Source organism: Microtus ochrogaster, chromosome 2 (assembly GCF_000317375.1).
Source record: "Microtus ochrogaster isolate Prairie Vole_2 chromosome 2, MicOch1.0, whole genome shotgun sequence".
NCBI lineage: Eukaryota > Metazoa > Chordata > Mammalia > Rodentia > Cricetidae > Microtus > Microtus ochrogaster.
In genome coordinates, this window is record NC_022010.1 from 85,873,152 (window position 1) to 85,891,179 (window position 18,028).

General features: G+C 36.8%; 1 protein-coding gene across 2 annotated transcripts in view; it reads left to right on the forward strand.

The window, feature by feature from the left end:
• LOC101984514 (casein kinase II subunit alpha'-interacting protein) overlaps nucleotides 1–17,638 on the forward strand; it is a 96,422-nt gene extending 78,784 nt beyond the window's left edge. Inside the window, exons 3-4 of one of the 2 annotated variants that reach the window (XM_005345245.2) lie at nucleotides 15,164–17,215; nucleotides 17,421–17,581. In XM_005345245.2, coding sequence (XP_005345302.1) covers nucleotides 15,464–17,215; nucleotides 17,421–17,441 — 1,773 coding nt within the window. In that variant the 5' untranslated portion in view covers nucleotides 15,164–15,463 and the 3' untranslated portion in view covers nucleotides 17,442–17,581. Of the gene's footprint in view, nucleotides 1–15,163 lie in introns of both variants that reach the window. The other variant, XM_013352999.1, reaches the window with a different exon arrangement.
• The last annotated feature ends 390 nt before the right edge of the window (nucleotides 17,639–18,028 follow it).

Consider the following 18,028-nt stretch of genomic DNA (forward strand, 5'->3'; position numbering starts at 1 on the left):
TTTTTATTGAGCTCTACATTTTTCTATGCTCTCCTGCCTCCCCCTCCTCTTCAATCATACCCTAAGATCCCCCATGTTCCCAATTTACTCAGGAGATCTTGTCTTTTTCTACTTCCCTTGTAGATTAGATCTGTGTATGACACTTGAGACCTTTTATGGCTCTCAAGTTTGTGATAGCTGTAAAACCTAGTTGTAGAAAATACACAACCATTTTGTGAATTCCTTATACTTATTAATCTTTGACTCTCCCTTTTTTTTGGCAGTTAGATTTCAGTGATAATGTAAATAAAGGGAAAAAACTTTCTGCAAAATTATATTCAGAAAAGTAGAATGTGCAATTAAAAGTAAGTTCTTCTTTAAATTAGCTGGAAAAGCACCAAGCAAAAACAAATATCAAGGAGTTAGGATCTCAGTGTATCCAATTGTTTAACAGAGATACTAGATACAATCTCCAGGCATTCCAAAAGAGGTGTATTGGGAGAACTTTGTAACAGTCCAATAGTGAACATTCTGCTGCAAACCATGTGTGTGTGAGCGTGCCTCAAACAATATATGGGTCTGGGAAGAATAAAGTGCATGAGATGTAAGCCTTCTGGAAGCGTCACCCTCACCCTCGTGGGTACTAGAAATAAAGATTTCTTTAGTATGTTTTGTCATAAGTACCATTAATGTTTACCATATTTTTGTTTGTGAAAAAACTGATTCTATCTTTTGTTGTCTTCCTTTAAAATCTTTTCAGAGGGATCTGTTTATACAACTCTATATTCATCCTAAAATCTAGAAGCCTTTCTTGAGTCTACTAGAAATTATCTCAGCATCTTTCTGTACCACTATGACACATTAATCTTGTTACTTCCCCACATATGCCAGGAAATAGCCGGACCAGATACACATAGAAAATATTATGCTATTTTAGCACCATTATTTGAATTTCAAAGAAGAGGAAATGATCCTTAATTGTAATTGAACTGTCCTTCGCAGGTGCAAAAAGAAACTTTGGCTGCCTTGCTTAATAACCGCTGCCAAGAGTTCAAAGGTGACTCAAAAGGAGAGCGTAATTTAATAAATGACAGATTTATCTTTCTGTTGCCCAGAGAAGTTCATGAGTTTTTCAAAGGAAGGAACATTACAGTAACAAAAGGGGCTTCTATTAGCTAACCGCCAGACACCAGAGAGGTGTAAAGGTGGTTCCTTTTTAATGATATATCTGATTAATCTTTAGCTTTTGCCAAGAAAACAATTAAAGTTTGTTATTCTTGAAGGTCTGGATTTGGAAGTCAGGAGTGTCTGAGTCGTGCCTTCCCACATTTTTCTTCAGACAATGTAGCTTCTGCAGGGAAAGAGAGAGAGAGAGACAGACACACAGAGAGAGAGAGAGACAGACAGAGAGAGAGAAAGAGACAGACAGAGAGACAGAAGGAGACAGAGAGGAAAGAGAGAAATGATTTATTGCCATAGGAAGAAAAAAAAATAAAGAAACAGATTTAAATGAACATGCTTCTTGGTTTTCTACCCTAGCTGATGTTGAGGTTATTTCTTCTTCTGGCTGCTACCAAGCCAAAAGAAAAATGCAATAAAATTTATATGGTGTATTTCTATGATTGACTGTATGCTGGTTTAAATTTTGTTTTCTTATCAGATTCTTCAGTTTCAATGGCCTCATAATTGCTCTAATATTTCCACACATTTTTGAAAAATGATATGAATTAAAAGATTTTTTTTTGGTAAAGTATGTGTGCTTTTGTGTTACTAACATGAACTGAAGTTTCTAGAGAAAAAATTTGCTTCTGTATTAAAGTTTCTAAAAGGGAGATTAATTGAGACTTCCTGTACAGAGTGGAACAATGCAAATCCAGAGTGAGAATTATCTTGAGCTAACTTTAGGCTCCTTAATATTCATTTATTGTCTTCCTCTGTGTTTCACCTTCTATGAGTCCAACTTTCAGATAAACATTTTGGGATGTTTATGGACTTTCCAGACCATTGCTATTGTGTTATCCTTGCTTTTCTGTACTCTACCTGTCTGATGCCTACCAGGATCTTTGGAAAATGCCTTGATTTACAAATTTACTTTGTGACTATAAAGTTCATGTAGCCATTTCCATATTGGAACATGTCTTCCAGAGCAATTTGTATTTATGTCCTGGGTAATAGCCATTCACTTTGGACCCCATACAAACCCATCTGTTTTTCCCTTTGAGGTGAGAACTATGTTTTATGTCCACAGTAAAACAAAATTGTCTTAGACTTAAAATAGAAAAGAATTATTTTAAAAACAGAAGCCACGATAAGTAACGCTTTTTTATTTGTTTACTTTTGTCTGGAGACAGGATTTCATTCTGTAGTCTTGACTAGCCTTACACTTGCCATGTAGTTCAGGCAGTACTTGAACTCGTAATAATCCAGCCTCTTCTTATAGAGGGCCAAAAATATAGACATGCTTCACAATGCTCAGCTAGGAAAACTTCTAAATAATTGTGAGAGACTGAAATAATATAATTATTGAGAAAATAAAAAATTTAGTTTTAGTTAAGATCAATATCATATTTGGAAATTCAAATTCTATATAATTTGTATTAATTTTATACTATATTTCCATACTATATTAGTATGTGAGCAAATTATATACTATTATGTAGTGAATATATCTATATCTATGTATATATATCTTCTTAAATTTGGTTATGATTTCTGAATTACTTGTTCATTAATCTTTCACTCTCCCCCTGTTTTTTGGTGATCCTTGAATCTGAGGCTTGACATACGTGAAAAACAAGAACTCTTGCACTGACCTACATCCAAGACTCAAATATTCACAAGTTCCATTATCTTCTTATAAATATACAGCTATGGAAAACTACCATAGGTTCCCAGGAACAGCATGCTCAACAGTCAATCAATAAACCATTAAGAAGGAGATATTTTCATAATTTGGGTTTCTGCTATATAAGGAGACATGGGTGATTAGTTTATGGTAATAATAATTTCTTGGAATGGGGTTGGAGAAATAGCTCTGCAGGAAGAAGACATACTGCTCTTGCAGAGAACCTGGTTTTGATTTTCACCTGCTTGGGTCTAACTCTTCCTTGGGGGTGGAGGTAAAAAGGTGTCACATCAATGGTCACAGATGCCATGAGTTCAGTGAAAGGGATAAGTAGATTTTTTTTTATTTAGCAATGGGGAAAAACATGCATACCCTCCCAGTACCCAGACATTCTAATCTGTTGTTACTGCATGGTTGCCCCTCTTTGGCTAGGCAAGATTAGGACTTCTGACAATGCCTGTTGCTAGGCCCTAACATACCTTAAAATAATACTCTACAACGTTTCCCCTTCTTTTGTCTAAAATAATTGAAAAGTTTTAACTTTAACATAATATCCTATCTTATTGGATCTAAAGTTTTATATCTAAGTTACTCTCTATTATAACAAAGGAAAACTATGACTATAAATATCTAGGCTTCTACTCCATTGAAGACCCCGGGAGGATAATATTACTTGAGTAAGCCAAAAGTGCATTGGAAACAACTTCCAAAACATTCCAGCAATGACAGAGACATCTGACTACCTGGTCAGTCATTCAAAGTTCCCTTTGCAATGTTGGGGCATTCATCTTTCAGCCTACAGTCCCATAGTGCCTGCCAGACTTCAATGAAACAAGAAACTTGAAAGACAGTCCCACCTATACTGGCAGCTTGTTAGTCACTTTCCTCTGTGCCCGGCAGAATGTCTGGCAGTTTCATATGCGAAGCAGGGAGTTTGGAAGACTGTTCTACCTTGTTTTGGCAAAGTTCACCAGTCTTTCTGTGTGACCTGCCTCCATTTCTGTTAATACTATGACATCTGTACGTGTGTTCACCAAGCCTCTGATAGCTTGTTCATCAAGCATTGGGAAGCATGGAAAAATGAGCAGTATCCAGTAGATTTTTGGATTACCAGAGCCTCCTCTTACTGGCGGGGCTGAGAAACTCCCTGCCTGGAGTTTAACTGGGCAGGTGCTGTGGCAGGCTGTGATCTGAAATCCTTTGCCCAATGAAATCCCTTATTGCATCTGGGACATGGGGGCAGTCGTACCACAGAGGCCTGGTTGCTGCATCCCGAGCGAGATCCATATACTTGGGGGACTTTGGGTGTATTGTTGGCTTGCTACCTGTCTGCAAGGAGGACATGCAGGGAAACAGCGAGGGCAGCAATAGGACAATTACTGGCTTCAATATCTCTTATGGCCAGTACCCTCTTGTAACTGTTCTCATTGCAGACTTCTGCAACTGCATTGTGGGTAGCGGGATTATGCCTGTCCCAAAACAGTTGTTTGACTAACATTTCCCTAATGGGGCCCAGGTCTACTCTCTGCTCCACTGCTTCATTGACGTGTGTGAGAAAATCAGGAAAAAAGTTTCCTTGATTGTTGAATAAGATTACAGAAGTAAGCTGAAGGGTATCATGGGTTACATGCTTTAGAAGCTTTGAAGGTCAAGTTAGAAACCTGTTGGTAGTTGGCTTGATGGCCCATCTGTGACTGATGAATGGGAGCACGTCAAGGGTCACTATAAGAGGTTCATTTGTGCTTGATCTTCTGCTTGATTATTGTAAGCCGAATTCTGGCTAAGAAAGGCCGCTAGCTCCAGCACAGCTTTAGGGGAGCGTTCAGCTATGGAGGTGGGAACCCAGGGCTGTTCGAGGGCATTTTGTGTCAGGTTAACCCAGAAGGCAGCTGCACTCACTCCAATTTATGCGCACTTGTACATGTAAACACAAGGGTGCACACATACACAATTAAAATTAAATAAATATTTTTTAAAAACTAAAATGAGTTATTGATCATACATGAATTATTAAATATTATGCCAAGAATTCTGCATTTTCACAGTTGCTTTTTAAAACAGTTCTATGAGATAAGGATGGTTATATTTGTTTCACAGGTAATGAAGCAAACTTAAATAACTTATCCAAGGTATAAAGTTAGGAAATACCAGAATTGGTCTTAGTTTTGACTGTTTGACTTAGATTTTCTAATACCACATCAGAAAGACGACCAACTAAGCACTGTTTAGTTTCCTGTTTGAACACTGTTGCTTATGAGGATTTTTTGTTTCCTAAAATAAACTGGATAGAACCCATTATCACATATTGCAATGAATTGAAACACATTTATACGAGATTTTTATACAATATAATTTAGCTTTTTGGAAAACTTACCCTTAAGTTGGGATTAAAAATAGAAAGAAATGTGTGTTCTTTAAGAAAATTCTGAGGTACAAATTCTGTAATTTAGATACTTCTGGCTTAAGGAATTTGAGAAAATATTATATAAGTGTGATTTTCAAGTCCCACAATTTTAATGCTTTTTTTCCTATCATACACACATTCAATGCTCTGGCTAGATATATGTTTGAAGATATATTAGCCTGCACCAGGCAGTTCGTAAACATACTATTTATATTAAGGGTTTGGTGTTTGGCACTGGTTTTCTATGGAGTATCTGCTATTTACCTCAAATACTTAAAATTGCTGACATAGCAATTTGATAGACCCAGAAGTGCCAGAATGTACAAAAACAATGAATTTGAATGTGAAGTAGAAGACAATCTTAGAATGGAGTTAAGAAAATAGAGTGCAAATTGAAAGAAGAGGTGCAGAGATCTTGGCAGAAGAGAAAGGTCAGGAAGATGAGGGGAAGCCCTAGGAAGGTATGTTGGTCATGACGGAAAACAGATGCTGGCAGTAGAAAGGGAGAAAGGATGACGGTTCTTAAGGGTATTTATCCCTCAGAAGAGAGAAACAGAAATCAAACAGCTTTCTAAGACCAGAGAGAAAGAAGGGTGGGGAAAAAGCCCTTCTTATCCCACGCTGGAGAGAAGAAGCCTAAAGTCAAATCTTGTGAATGTGGACTGCAGGGCCAGGCCAGGGCTCCTCATGAAACAGCAAGGATGTTTGTGTCAATGGAAGGGGTTACAAGAAAGAAACAAAAAGAACAAACTTGGGGTTGGAGAGATGGCTCAGCGGTTAAGAGCACCGGCTGCTCTTCTAGGGTACAATTCCCAGCACCCACATGGCATTTCTCCATTGTCTTTAAACTCGTTCTAGAGGATCTTCATACAGATACATGCAGGCAACACACTAATGTACATAAAATAAAAATAAATTAAATAACCAACTCACAATGTGTTGGGGACTGAATGAGTACTTAGTGTCATATTTGATATTGCATATTTGCTCATCATTTAGTTTTCTGGGACTAGAACTGTGTGAAATACAGGACAGAAAAAACATAAAAGAATAATTGGGTGATTCAAATTTATGACATATGTGATGTCAGTAATAGAAGTAGACTTCTGTTCTCTTCCCCATTTTTTTTTTTTACTTTCAGTATAATGCTAAGGAAAAATTCTTAGAAAAATCATTTTTCGAGCTGGAGAGATGGCTCAGTTGGCAAGAGCACTGGCTGCTCTTCCAGAGGACCCTGGTTCAATTTCCAGCACCCATCTGGCAGCTAACAACTGTTTGCAACTCCAAGATCTGACACCCTCACACTGGCATACATGCAGGCAAAACACCAATGCACTTAAAGTTAAAAAAAATCATTTTAATCTGTACTGGAAATATTGCAAGGTTGTCTCACAGATCTTTCAGTTTTTGTATTTTAAAATGGAAGCTATTAGCTGGGCACTCTGGTATATGATATGTGGAAATCCAGGCTGGTTGGGAGACTGAAGCCATGAACCCAGGAATTTGGGGCTATTTTGGGCAATGTAGTGAGACCATGTCTCTAATCCAAATTTATAGTGTTACTAATATAAACAAGTTAATAATAATGGTAAGGAAGATAACAAAAATTGGTTTTAATTCCATTCATAATTAGATTTTGTTCTAGAGTAATTTGTACACAAATATTAGATTAAAAAACAATGAGATTAAATAAAAACATTTTAAATCATGAATCAAGGATACAAAAGAATTATTCTTTTAAAAAGCAAACCTTGCAAAATGATTTGAACTAGTGAAAATTTTGTCAAAGACATTAATACTAGTCATTTTAAGAAGTATTTGAAGTCTTTCTGAACAACATATAATGTTATATAATACCTAATTTATAAAAATTTGCAGAAAGTGGAAATGCTACCTATCATGATGATATTTGGGTTTGTTATCATAACAAAGAATGGCATCCTACATTTGCAAAAAGGAAGCTAAGAAGTTAATATCGCTATTTGTCAAATATAATAATTTCAAGTATAATATTACATTCTTATCTCTAGAAGATTAACATTTGACTGATGTCATACACACTGGTATGGAAATGTTATGTATATGTATTAGCTAGTTTAATGCATTTGGAAGAAACTATGCGTTACTGAAATCTAATCATTTTAGATCCAGACAGCTGGAGGTGTTCCGTTAAGTGGAAAACATGAATCAAATAAAACGAATGCAATACGCAACCTTCCAAATTATCCTTTGCAGGCTCCCTTCATGATTTTGTATAAGTAAAATATTTTTGAATTAGGCATGCAGTGTAATCAACAGGCCTGCAAACGCGCCATGGTTTTCTACTGATCTTCTATTTGTGCAGCTGCTTTCTCGAGCACTGTGGCTCATATAACACAAAGTATTGTCACTGCTCGTTCATACCTAGCGACCATTTCTATGCTTGGCAGAAATGTTTGATCTCTGGAGACTTGATACCTCATTTTGTTATCATTGATAAGGTCAATGTGTGTGTGGTCCCTCATCCAGCATATTGTTACATTGTGACTTGGTTAACAAGGAAAGGGCAGTGTTCTAGTTTTTGTTGTTTTTTTCTGTCAAATTGACACAAGCTAGAGTTATCTGAGGAGAGGGAACAATTGAGAAAATCCCTCTACAAGATTAGCCAGTGTGGATAATTTACTTTTCATTAGTGATTGACATGGGAGTGCCCAGTTTATGGTGGGTGGTGCCTCCCCTGGGCAGGTGGTCATAGGGTATATAAAAAGTCAGACTGGGCAAGCCAGGAGGAACAAACCAGGAAGTACTCCTCCTTGGCTTCTGCTCTAGTTCTTGACCCCAGGTTCTACCTTGCTTGAGTTCTTCCTCTTATGTCCTCTGATGATGGTCTATGATGTGGCATTATAAGCTGAAATAACCCCTTCCTTCTTATGTTGCTTTTGGCCCTAGAACAATAAAACCATCAATAGAAATCTAACTAATCACAAACTATTTCTGCGAAATTTTACTAGAAAGTTTAGTGCAAAATATTCCAGAACAAAATATGCTTCAATCATTTGCTAGAAACAAATTATAAAGCAATTAAATTACGATATCTGAAATCTTCATCTCAAGGGCTTTATTGAGGCCTAAACAATATTGAGAAACTAATATGCTGTAAAGATAGTGAACAATTACATGATTGATTGTAAGCACATGCATTCTGAATGAAATGCATTAAAATCAATTATTATACATTGCTAAAGTGTAGGAATAATTACTAACATGTAATACACTATTATTGGATCCCACCTAGGGAGTTTATACTTTAGCTTTCAATATTTTCTTTAACTTTTACAACAATTATCTTTTGGTGTATGCACTAATAAAAAAATGATTAGGAATTAACAGGAAAGAAATCTAGCATATATTCTATGTATGAATATGAAAACAAAAGATAATTTGTGAAACACAGAAAAATTGAATATTTAATATATTCTTTAACTTTGAGACATAATCTCATATTAACATAACTTAATATTAATGTCACAAAATTTATCAATAGTAAAATTTACTTTAAATTATGTGTGTGGGGTTTTTTTTTGGTCTGTGGGCATGTGTGCATGAGTGTGGTTGTCTGTGTGTGTGTGTGTGTGTGCATAAGTGCAGGTGTGTGTGGGGGATATGTGTATATGTATATGTGTACATGAGTGCAGGTATGTATGTGTGTACCTTTTTGTGTGTCTGTGTGTGTGTGTGTGTGTACATGAGTGCAGGTGCCTGTGGACTCAGAGGATCAGATTTACCTGAGGACAGAGTCGTAGGTAGCTGTGAGCTGCTTAGTGTGGGTGCTGTGAGTTTACATTTTATTTTGAGGATTTTCTGGAGGGTCTTTAGTGTTTTCATTAAAGAAGATGGTGTCATTTATCAAAACGAAGAAGTAACTGTTGGAACAACAATCCTGACAGAATTTCACAGACCTTTGTGAATGTTTTCAGTTAGCGTCAACTTACTGGTGTGGTAGTCAGTCTCCGATATCATAGCACACTTCTTCAGTCTATCAAATGTGTAATAATTTCTGTCTTTGTTGTCCACATTATGACTTTAACCTACTTAATGTGTATTGTAGAATTTGTTGAATTATGATTTCTCTTGTGGTCTCTCACTTAAAAATAAATTAATAGGGTATTAGAATGGTATTATAATTTTTACTTTTTAAACATATATTTAATTTATTTTAAAAATTGAAATGTGATGGGGAAGCTCAGCCAATCACATCTGGCGAGGGTGTGGCCGCCTGGAGCCCAGGTAGATAAACGGGGGATTAAAGGTGTGCACTACCACGCCTTAGAAGTCACAGAGGTCAATCTCCCTCTGCCTCCCAAGTGTTGGGATTAACGATCTGTACCACCACACCCAACTACTCTCTTTTTTCCTTTTTTTTTTCTTCAGGCACTCCTATTGTTGATGTTTCATGGATACAACTTCCCTGTTGTTTCTAGGAGATACAGTTTCACAGAAGACTTCCTGGTCTTCTGCCTCATCCAATCTCTCCATACCTCTTCCCTGATGTTCCTTGAAATTTAGGTGTAAGACTTCCGTTGTAGATGATCCCCTTTGTCTCAGAATCCCACAATCAATTAACATTTGTTGTGGTTTTGTGATGGTCTCCATCTGTTGCAATGTTGCAAGTAGTCCCTAGCATGATTCTGTTGTGCTCTCAGGACATGGCATCTGAAGCCTCTACTCTGGTACTTACTGGCAAGCGGACTTTGAGACTGGCCTCTGTGTGTGGTTCTGGCTTTGGTAACTGCTGAGTTCTAAGCACCATTGTGGAGCTCCCACATGCCCACCTGTTATTGCTAGCCACTAGCAGCAACTTCCAAGACCTCTGTGCTTCCACCAGTGCCATCCTTCTGGCCTGCCACAGAGATGAAGGATTTCATGGTGGATGTTGGTTGTACCTGCAGAGCTCCTGAAACATTCTAATTACAGCTGGAGAACATTCCACAGTAGGATGCTATAGTGTTTTCTACCAACTGTCCCTTACTTGGTGAGAAGACTATTTAACCTTTATAGTAGGGATGCTATTATAAATATTGTTTGTGTAAATAAACACAACAAATTAGAAAGACAAATCTTGTGTGAATATCCTAATTGCCAAGCACCTCAAAACTCACTGGCTATATCCTCTACAGAAATAATGCCTGAAATGAAAACCTAGCCAAACCTAGTGAAACCATGGATCTTAGAGAAGAACCTATAGCTATTCCATTACTAAACCTGGTTAATCCCTAACTACATTCTTAATATTTTTCCTTACATCCACATCCTTTCCAAGAAAACTCTGCAATAGATATCCATTAGAGAGAAGCACAACCAATCAGCATGCAGAGCCATGGATACGAGTCCCAACAGATACATCTACAATACAAATCGTGCACTGGAACCCCAGGGATCATCATGTAAGGGGGTGGAAAGATTGTAAAAGCCAGAGGGATATAACATTTGCTGTGAGATTATTGTCTAGAAATGTCAGAAATTCTGTCCATGTAGTCTCAATAAGATGACCTGAACAATGATGACACCAACACACAGGCTGACATGGAAGACAAAAACTCAAAAGGCCTTCATCCTAGATGGAACTATAGGCAAAAAAGAGATTCTACAAGTGGGAGAAAAAGTCTTCCCCAGGGAAAAACACATTAATTGGCTATCTAATACCAAATGGTCAGTCCTGAAAATTAAAACATATAAGTATAATTAACTTATAATTATAATCATAATTATAAATATAAGTATAATTATAAACACACACACACACACAAGGTACCATGAATTTGAATGATAGAAAGGAGGGTTTGGGGAGGGTTTGGAGGAAGGAAAAAAAGGGAAAATGATAAATCATATTAAAGCTCAGAAGGTAAAAACATTCAAGAAATTAAGCTGGGCTGGTGGTTCAGTGTTTAAGAGCACTGGCTGCCCTTAGCACCCACATGACAACTCACAACTCTCCACACTCCTGTTCCAAGGAATCCTAAACTGTCTTCTGGTCTCCAGGCAAGTACACATGCACATGGCACACTTATACATACAGACAAAACACTCATACACACATTAAATAATTATTAAGGATTTCATTTATTTCCCCTTGTGGATTAATTATTTTTCTTTACATAGGTACCTTTGTCATCCTTAAATATATGAATTATACAGGATTTTTCAAAGAAAAATTGAGAACATTTCTATATTTACTTTACTTTGAAGACAAATATTAAACTATTGGTGGAACATTTGAATCAACTCAGGAACAAAAGCATTAGATCATAGGGAATATATGATTTAATGATTTTGTATCTGTGTTCATTTTCTGCAGTAATTTTAACTTTGTCCAGAGTCTAGCTTTTCTTTTGATATCTGTAATACTTCTATGCTTATTGCATGATATCTTTTTGAAACAGAAATGACACTTTTGAGTAATTCTGAAAGTAGAAACATAAAGAAATTTTATTTTTTTCTTTTTGCCTTTAGGTAATTCTAGCTCTGTCCAGTTGTTTTGAATTCCTTTATTCTTGTTTATAGGTTAGCAGGATTTTTACCTTGCATTCTTCTTTCTTCATTTTTTTGGTATGGGGGGATGGAGTGTGGGATTCATTGCATCTGTGAGCCAGATCTTGGTTTGTTCTTTAATGTTTCACCTTTCAGTGCAATTCTGTTTCAGACATGTCTTTTCTAATTAGTCTCAAGTCATCTACTTTAACACTTTCTGTTTTAGTGAAGGGATCTACAAGGATGCACATAACATAGGTGTTAGGGCTCAATTATCACCAAGTGAACTCATTTATACCACCAGGATCCAGGTCCAGAGAAAGAACAGCACATCCTTTCCAGATGTGTGTTTGTGTTCTCCTGAGCTTTATCTCACCAATCACTCTCATTTTAGCAATGTGGTCAGGGTTACTAACTTTTGTTGTTTCATACATAAAATCATGAAATATCTTGTGGTAATATGATTCTTTTACATAATATTTTCCTTGTGAGATTCGTGTATACAGTTGCATTAGTGCTGCATTTTCTGTTAATTTTTATTGTTTGATATTACTTTGAATGAATATGCATTACTTATATATTGTATTATTGATCAATGCTTGATTCTAGTTTGGAGTTATTATGAAAAACTCAAAGAATGTGTTCAATGCACACATGTCTACTGTAAAGTTCTTTGTGTGGAAATTTAATAATTTAATAAATATTTAATAAACTAATTTAATTAATGGATCTAACTAGGGAATTTCTAAGACTATGTCAACCTATAAGCATTCTAATTAATATATGTTTTTTGCAGATAGTGTTTTTTTCAGTTTTTATTTTGTCTATCATATTCTGATGATGTTTCCTGATTCATCACTCAGTTGTTTAAATGGTCACTTTGTTGGCTTCTGAGAAATCTGAACTTTTATTGTCACATAGGAGCAGAATATGTAAATATCCTCAGTTTTGAATTGGCTGTTTGTGTTTTTTTTGTCTTTCTAATCTCCATATTTGTCTTTTCTTTCATTTTCTTCTCTTTGTAATGTCCAGTATATACCATCTGTATAATCCAGTTGTTTGTCTTATGTTTATTTTGTCACATGTGGGACTTTCTGTGATATGTATTTGATTCTAAATTCGATTACTAAAGTTAAGTGAAAGTGACGGCTTATTGAATTAAAAGTCTAAAGGGTATTATTACATAGCAAGATGATGTGAAAGTCAAGAAGGGGGAGAATGCAGAGAGTTTGATATAAGCCATTAGATATGTAGAATGCCACTCAGTGTCTCATAAAGTGCACATTTTTTTTTCTCTTTAAGATATTAGGTGACATATCACATCACACCAAAGCCAAAAAGCAGCGAACGTCCAAATTCACCACTCCTTTGCAGACATATCAAAAGTCTGTAAAACCCATGAGCGAGCATCAGGCGTATCTGTTCAGAAAGAGTTTGCTTTTTTATGTTTGGTGGCAGAAAATGGGCAAATAATTTATAGAAATAGCTATAATCACACATTAATTTGCATGTGATTGACTACAGAAAAGCTGAAATGGTGAAAATGGAAATATAAGACATGAAAGAGGCAAAATCAGTAGATCTTGCTATTTATTTATTTATACATCTACTTTTTTTTCCAAGACAGAGTTTCTCTATGTAACAGCCCTGGCTGTCCAGGTACTCACTCTTTAGACCATGCTGACCTTGAATTTACAGAGATTCACTTGTCTCTGCCCCCCAGGTACTGGGATTAAAGGCATGTACCACCACTACTGGGCAAATCATGGTATTTCAATAGCTTCAGAAAATGAAATTAACCCCTGTCACTATAAATACAATAAAAAAGTCTAAATTTTAGGACTACAACAGAAGATATGAGAAAACTAATTTCTCTGGAAGAAGGATTAAATTAATTGGGTCTTATTTTATTTGTGTTTGGATTAACTTTAGCACTTTTAGAAGAGAAGCTTGATGCTTAGTTGGAAATGCACTTTTGAAACTGGAGAGAAACCAAGAACCAGGTTTTCTAATATCCAGTATTTGCAAGATTGAGATGGGATCAGTGAATACTGTTGATACCAATGCCTGAGCACTTAAAAGCAAATGCACTAGGATGCTCAAGATATGCCTGAAATAATTACAAGGAGAGTGAAAATAAGTGTGAGAAAACTATCCTTGACAAAAGCAGACCATCTTTAGAAATATCGGTCATCACTACAGTACTTGAATAAGTTGATATATGTGAGGAACACTCTGCTTTCATCATTTATTAGGCTGGTAATGGTAGGGGGATGGAAGGGTAGAAAAAGCAGTAACCCATCATGTATCGTATCTCAATCTACATCTTCTAAGTAGCATCACTTAAATCAGGAATGAGTTTCTACTTATGAATCTTCTGTAGCTTCTTTTCAAATCCTAAATATAATTGGTTACCTCATTTAGCAATTAGATGAAAAGAGAAATGGTGATTACCCTAGTTACTTTTCTATTGTTGCATCAAAGCACCACACTCAAGGCAACTTATAAAAGAGTGTTTTGGGCTTACCATTTCACAGGGGTGTCCATGACCATCATGACAGGGAGGATGGCATAACAGGCAAGCATGACACCGAAACCATGGCTGAGAGCCCATAACTCATCTGTGAGCAGGAGGGGAGAGGGCACTAACTGGGAGCAGAATGAACTTTTGAAACCCCAAAGTGACATACCTCCTCCAATAAGACCACACTTCTCTATCCTTACCAAACATTTCTACCAACTCGGGGAAAAACGTTAAAATTGGTGATCCTTTGAGGGTCATTTTGATTTAAATCACCCCAATGATGTAGCTGAAAACTAGGTTGGGGGTGAGATTCAAATACAGAATCATGTAGGAACCTAGACAGAAATAAAAGAGCCAGGTATAAAGAAATGTATAAAAAATACATTTCAAAAGTTTTTGAGACTGTTAGAAGGGCACAGCCCATGCTTTCAATGCTGATGTGCCAAACAGCAATGGGACTTTATACAAGAGACCTTCAATTAGGTGTTTAGATTCTTAGACATAAGTCTAAATATGACAAAAATGAGAACTGAAGCTAATGTTTTCAACTTGCATTTCATCTTTCCTTAAGATGCTGTTGCTTGGCATGAAAATATTTTAATTAAGTTTTAAAGAAATGCAATAATTATTAAAGTAGAAGTAATTGTTGCTCTTGGTTTTTGAGTACTTATCCTAGGAACTATTAGAGATTTCTATTTATTATTTTAGTCTTTAGCTGATTAAATTGAAAATATATCTTTTATAGATGTGTAGTGCACTTAGAAAAATTAATTCAAAAGATATGTGATGTGGTTGATGTGCATATTCTGGGGATTACTGAATAAACCCTAGGTTCTAGGTACTAAAGTTTAAGAAAATTTTATCCTGTGAGGACCTCTTCTAAACTCTACTATTTTGTTAACAGGAATTTTTTTGTAAAGAGAAGAGAGACAGAGGGAAAAAAAACCAAAAAGCTCTTGGAAATTAAATGGAAGACAGAAGATAGACTTCAATGGTGACATCCCCTCCCCAATTTCATTTACTGCTTAATTGTCATACATTCTACACCATTTCCATTAACACAAACATAACAAAGTAGAAGTTAGAACTATTAGTGTTTATTTAAGTGCCCATTGCCCATGGATTCTTGCTCGAAAGACTGTTCCTAAAACATCCCTGTAAGCTACTGCTTCCCAAAAGATCTCTGCTCCAGCACAAGCACAAGATGGTGCCATTAACATATCACGATCAACATTTTGTGCATTTAGACGACTCTCAGCAACAAGCTACAATCAGTTCACCTATACATCAATACACATGTGAGGCATTAAACCAATACAACAGCCAACCTGTGGCAAAAGAACAGTCTCAAAATATAGTCACAGTGCAGCAACCAAGCTTTAACAAGAAGGCCCAGACCTTCTGTACACTGACTCCTCCGAGCTCTAAAGTGGCACAAGATCCCTATAACAGGGTTATGAAATCATCATCATTATATTCCAAATGTCCAGCAACACTTTCGAAATACCTTCACTTGAAAAGTTCCTTTAATACCTCTTGGAAATCCTTGGGTTCACCTGTGTCTCACCACAAGCCCCCGACAATCTCTTCACCCAGCTTTACCAATGCTTCAGCGCTGGAACCCAGTCAATTAGCTCTGAGATCAAGATTATCGCTTCCAAAGCCTCAGACATCATCAAGTATTGACCCTTGCTGGGAACCACCTTCGTCTGCGTCTACTCAAAGAGTCTCAACACTATCACCATCTACCCTTCAACATCAAGAAACACCTTCCCTAAATGTCATCTGGACTTCACCTTCTCTGGACTTGAGTCCAAGTGAACCTACCTTAACATTAGGTACATCTAAATCACAGAAGGAACCCTTACTGGACTGTGTTTGGTCATCTTTATTAGAATCCAATCAAAAAGTTTTGAGCTCACCACAACTCAGTCACAAGCTTCAAAAAAATGACTCTCCTCCAACTTCATCTTCTTTGGAGTCCAATCGAATGTCTCAGAATTCACCACTGTCTGAACGTAAAGCTTCGAAAAGTCCTGCATCAAATTCTAATAACAATGTTCTAAGTTTGCCTCTTTCCCAAGTAAAATCAAGGAAACCACCACACTCTGTTCATCCATCTCCAAGTTTGTCAGCGTGCCAGCCAAAACCTAAAACAACGCTCAAATGTGAGCCTAGAACCCGGACCCTCAGCTCACCTGCTTGTCACAACAAGGTCCAGAGTATTGCTACACTCAAAGACAAATCCAGAGCCCGTCCCCTTTCATCAGTTCCTCATAAACCAAATATCTCAGGCCAAAGAGTATCAAGTCCCAAACCCTGCATCAAGAACAAGAATGCTTCAATTCTGAGTTCCAGACTCCAGAGTAAAGGTAGTGTTGAACAAAAGGTAAAGACAGAAACAGAGAATGAAGTCCCATGGTCCTTAGATTATAGTCATCCCTGCATTATTAAAGGAGGTACTGTCCCTGTTGATGTTGTAAATAAAATTGTCAATTCTATTTCCAAGTCTACAATCCAGAAGGATCTCTCTAGGCAAATTCTCTTTCGAAGAATGAGGGGAAGGCCAAATCCTCATCCTGGTCCCCGCCTTTCATCAACATATACTGTTTGTTTAGAATGTGCTTCCTGTATAAAATCTCAGTGTAGTCATCTTACAGGAAAGAAAGATCCACGGTGTGCCACACTCTTTGTGATCCCGACACCTGAGATCCGCTCTGATGGGAAAATAGACGTAAAATTAGTTCTTATCCTTTCCCTCCCAGAGACTTCTACCTCGTCCCGTTACCAATTTCCCATGAAAGATAATCAACCTGATGATAATCTAGAAGCCCTCGATGATGATATTGAAGAATTAGAGAAGATAACACAGTTTTTCCCTGCCTCTGAATCTGATTTAATCCAGGGACTCAAGACAAACCAAAAGTGGTTGGCTGTATCCTCTGAAGACAAAGATGTAAGTCAAGAGCCCCAAGCTACTGACTGGCTGCTTTATGTTAAAAACAGAAATAGTACTCAGCCTCAATCCCCAGTTCAAGCTCCATCTTCATCTTCTTCATCTTCTTGCTCCTCCCTTTCCTCTTCTTCTTCCTCCTCTTCCTCTAGTGGTTTTCCTTCTCCACCCTCTCCTTGCAAAGACTCCACTCTTGTTCCTCCCTCAGGTTATGTTGTTACTAGTGTAAGAAGTCACCACCGGTTACCTCCAGGGGTCTCCTGGCTGGACTTCATACGGGGTACAAGTTCTGAAACCACCAAAAAAAGACATTCACCAACACCGAAAACCAAGCGCGTGAGGACTCGCAATACGAAATCCATGAAAAAGGGGAAAAGGGGACCAAACACACTGTTCAGATATTTCCAAACGAAGTTCCAAAATTAGAAATGCTGATTAAATCAACTTTCTGTCTCTTTGGAAGCAATGATTTTCTAGTTCTTCGACACTAACACTTGTTTTTTCTACTGTGCTTAGTTATATTCATATCAAAAACTAACTATGATTCTATTTTAGCAAATGAAGCACGTGTTTAGGAAGAAATATTATTTTTAAAATGCATTTGTAAGTTGGAGGATAAATTGGTATCTTTTAAAAGCTGAATACCTTATTTTACATTTTTAACAGAATTCATTTCTTATTGCAGCAACTGTATAAATGATAATGAATAAGTTTATCAGAGTTGGCCAAACATCAGAAATAAGCCTCCTATCTGACTCTAAACAGTGTGTGACTATTTTTTTTCATAACATACGTTAACAGTGGTATTATTAAGCC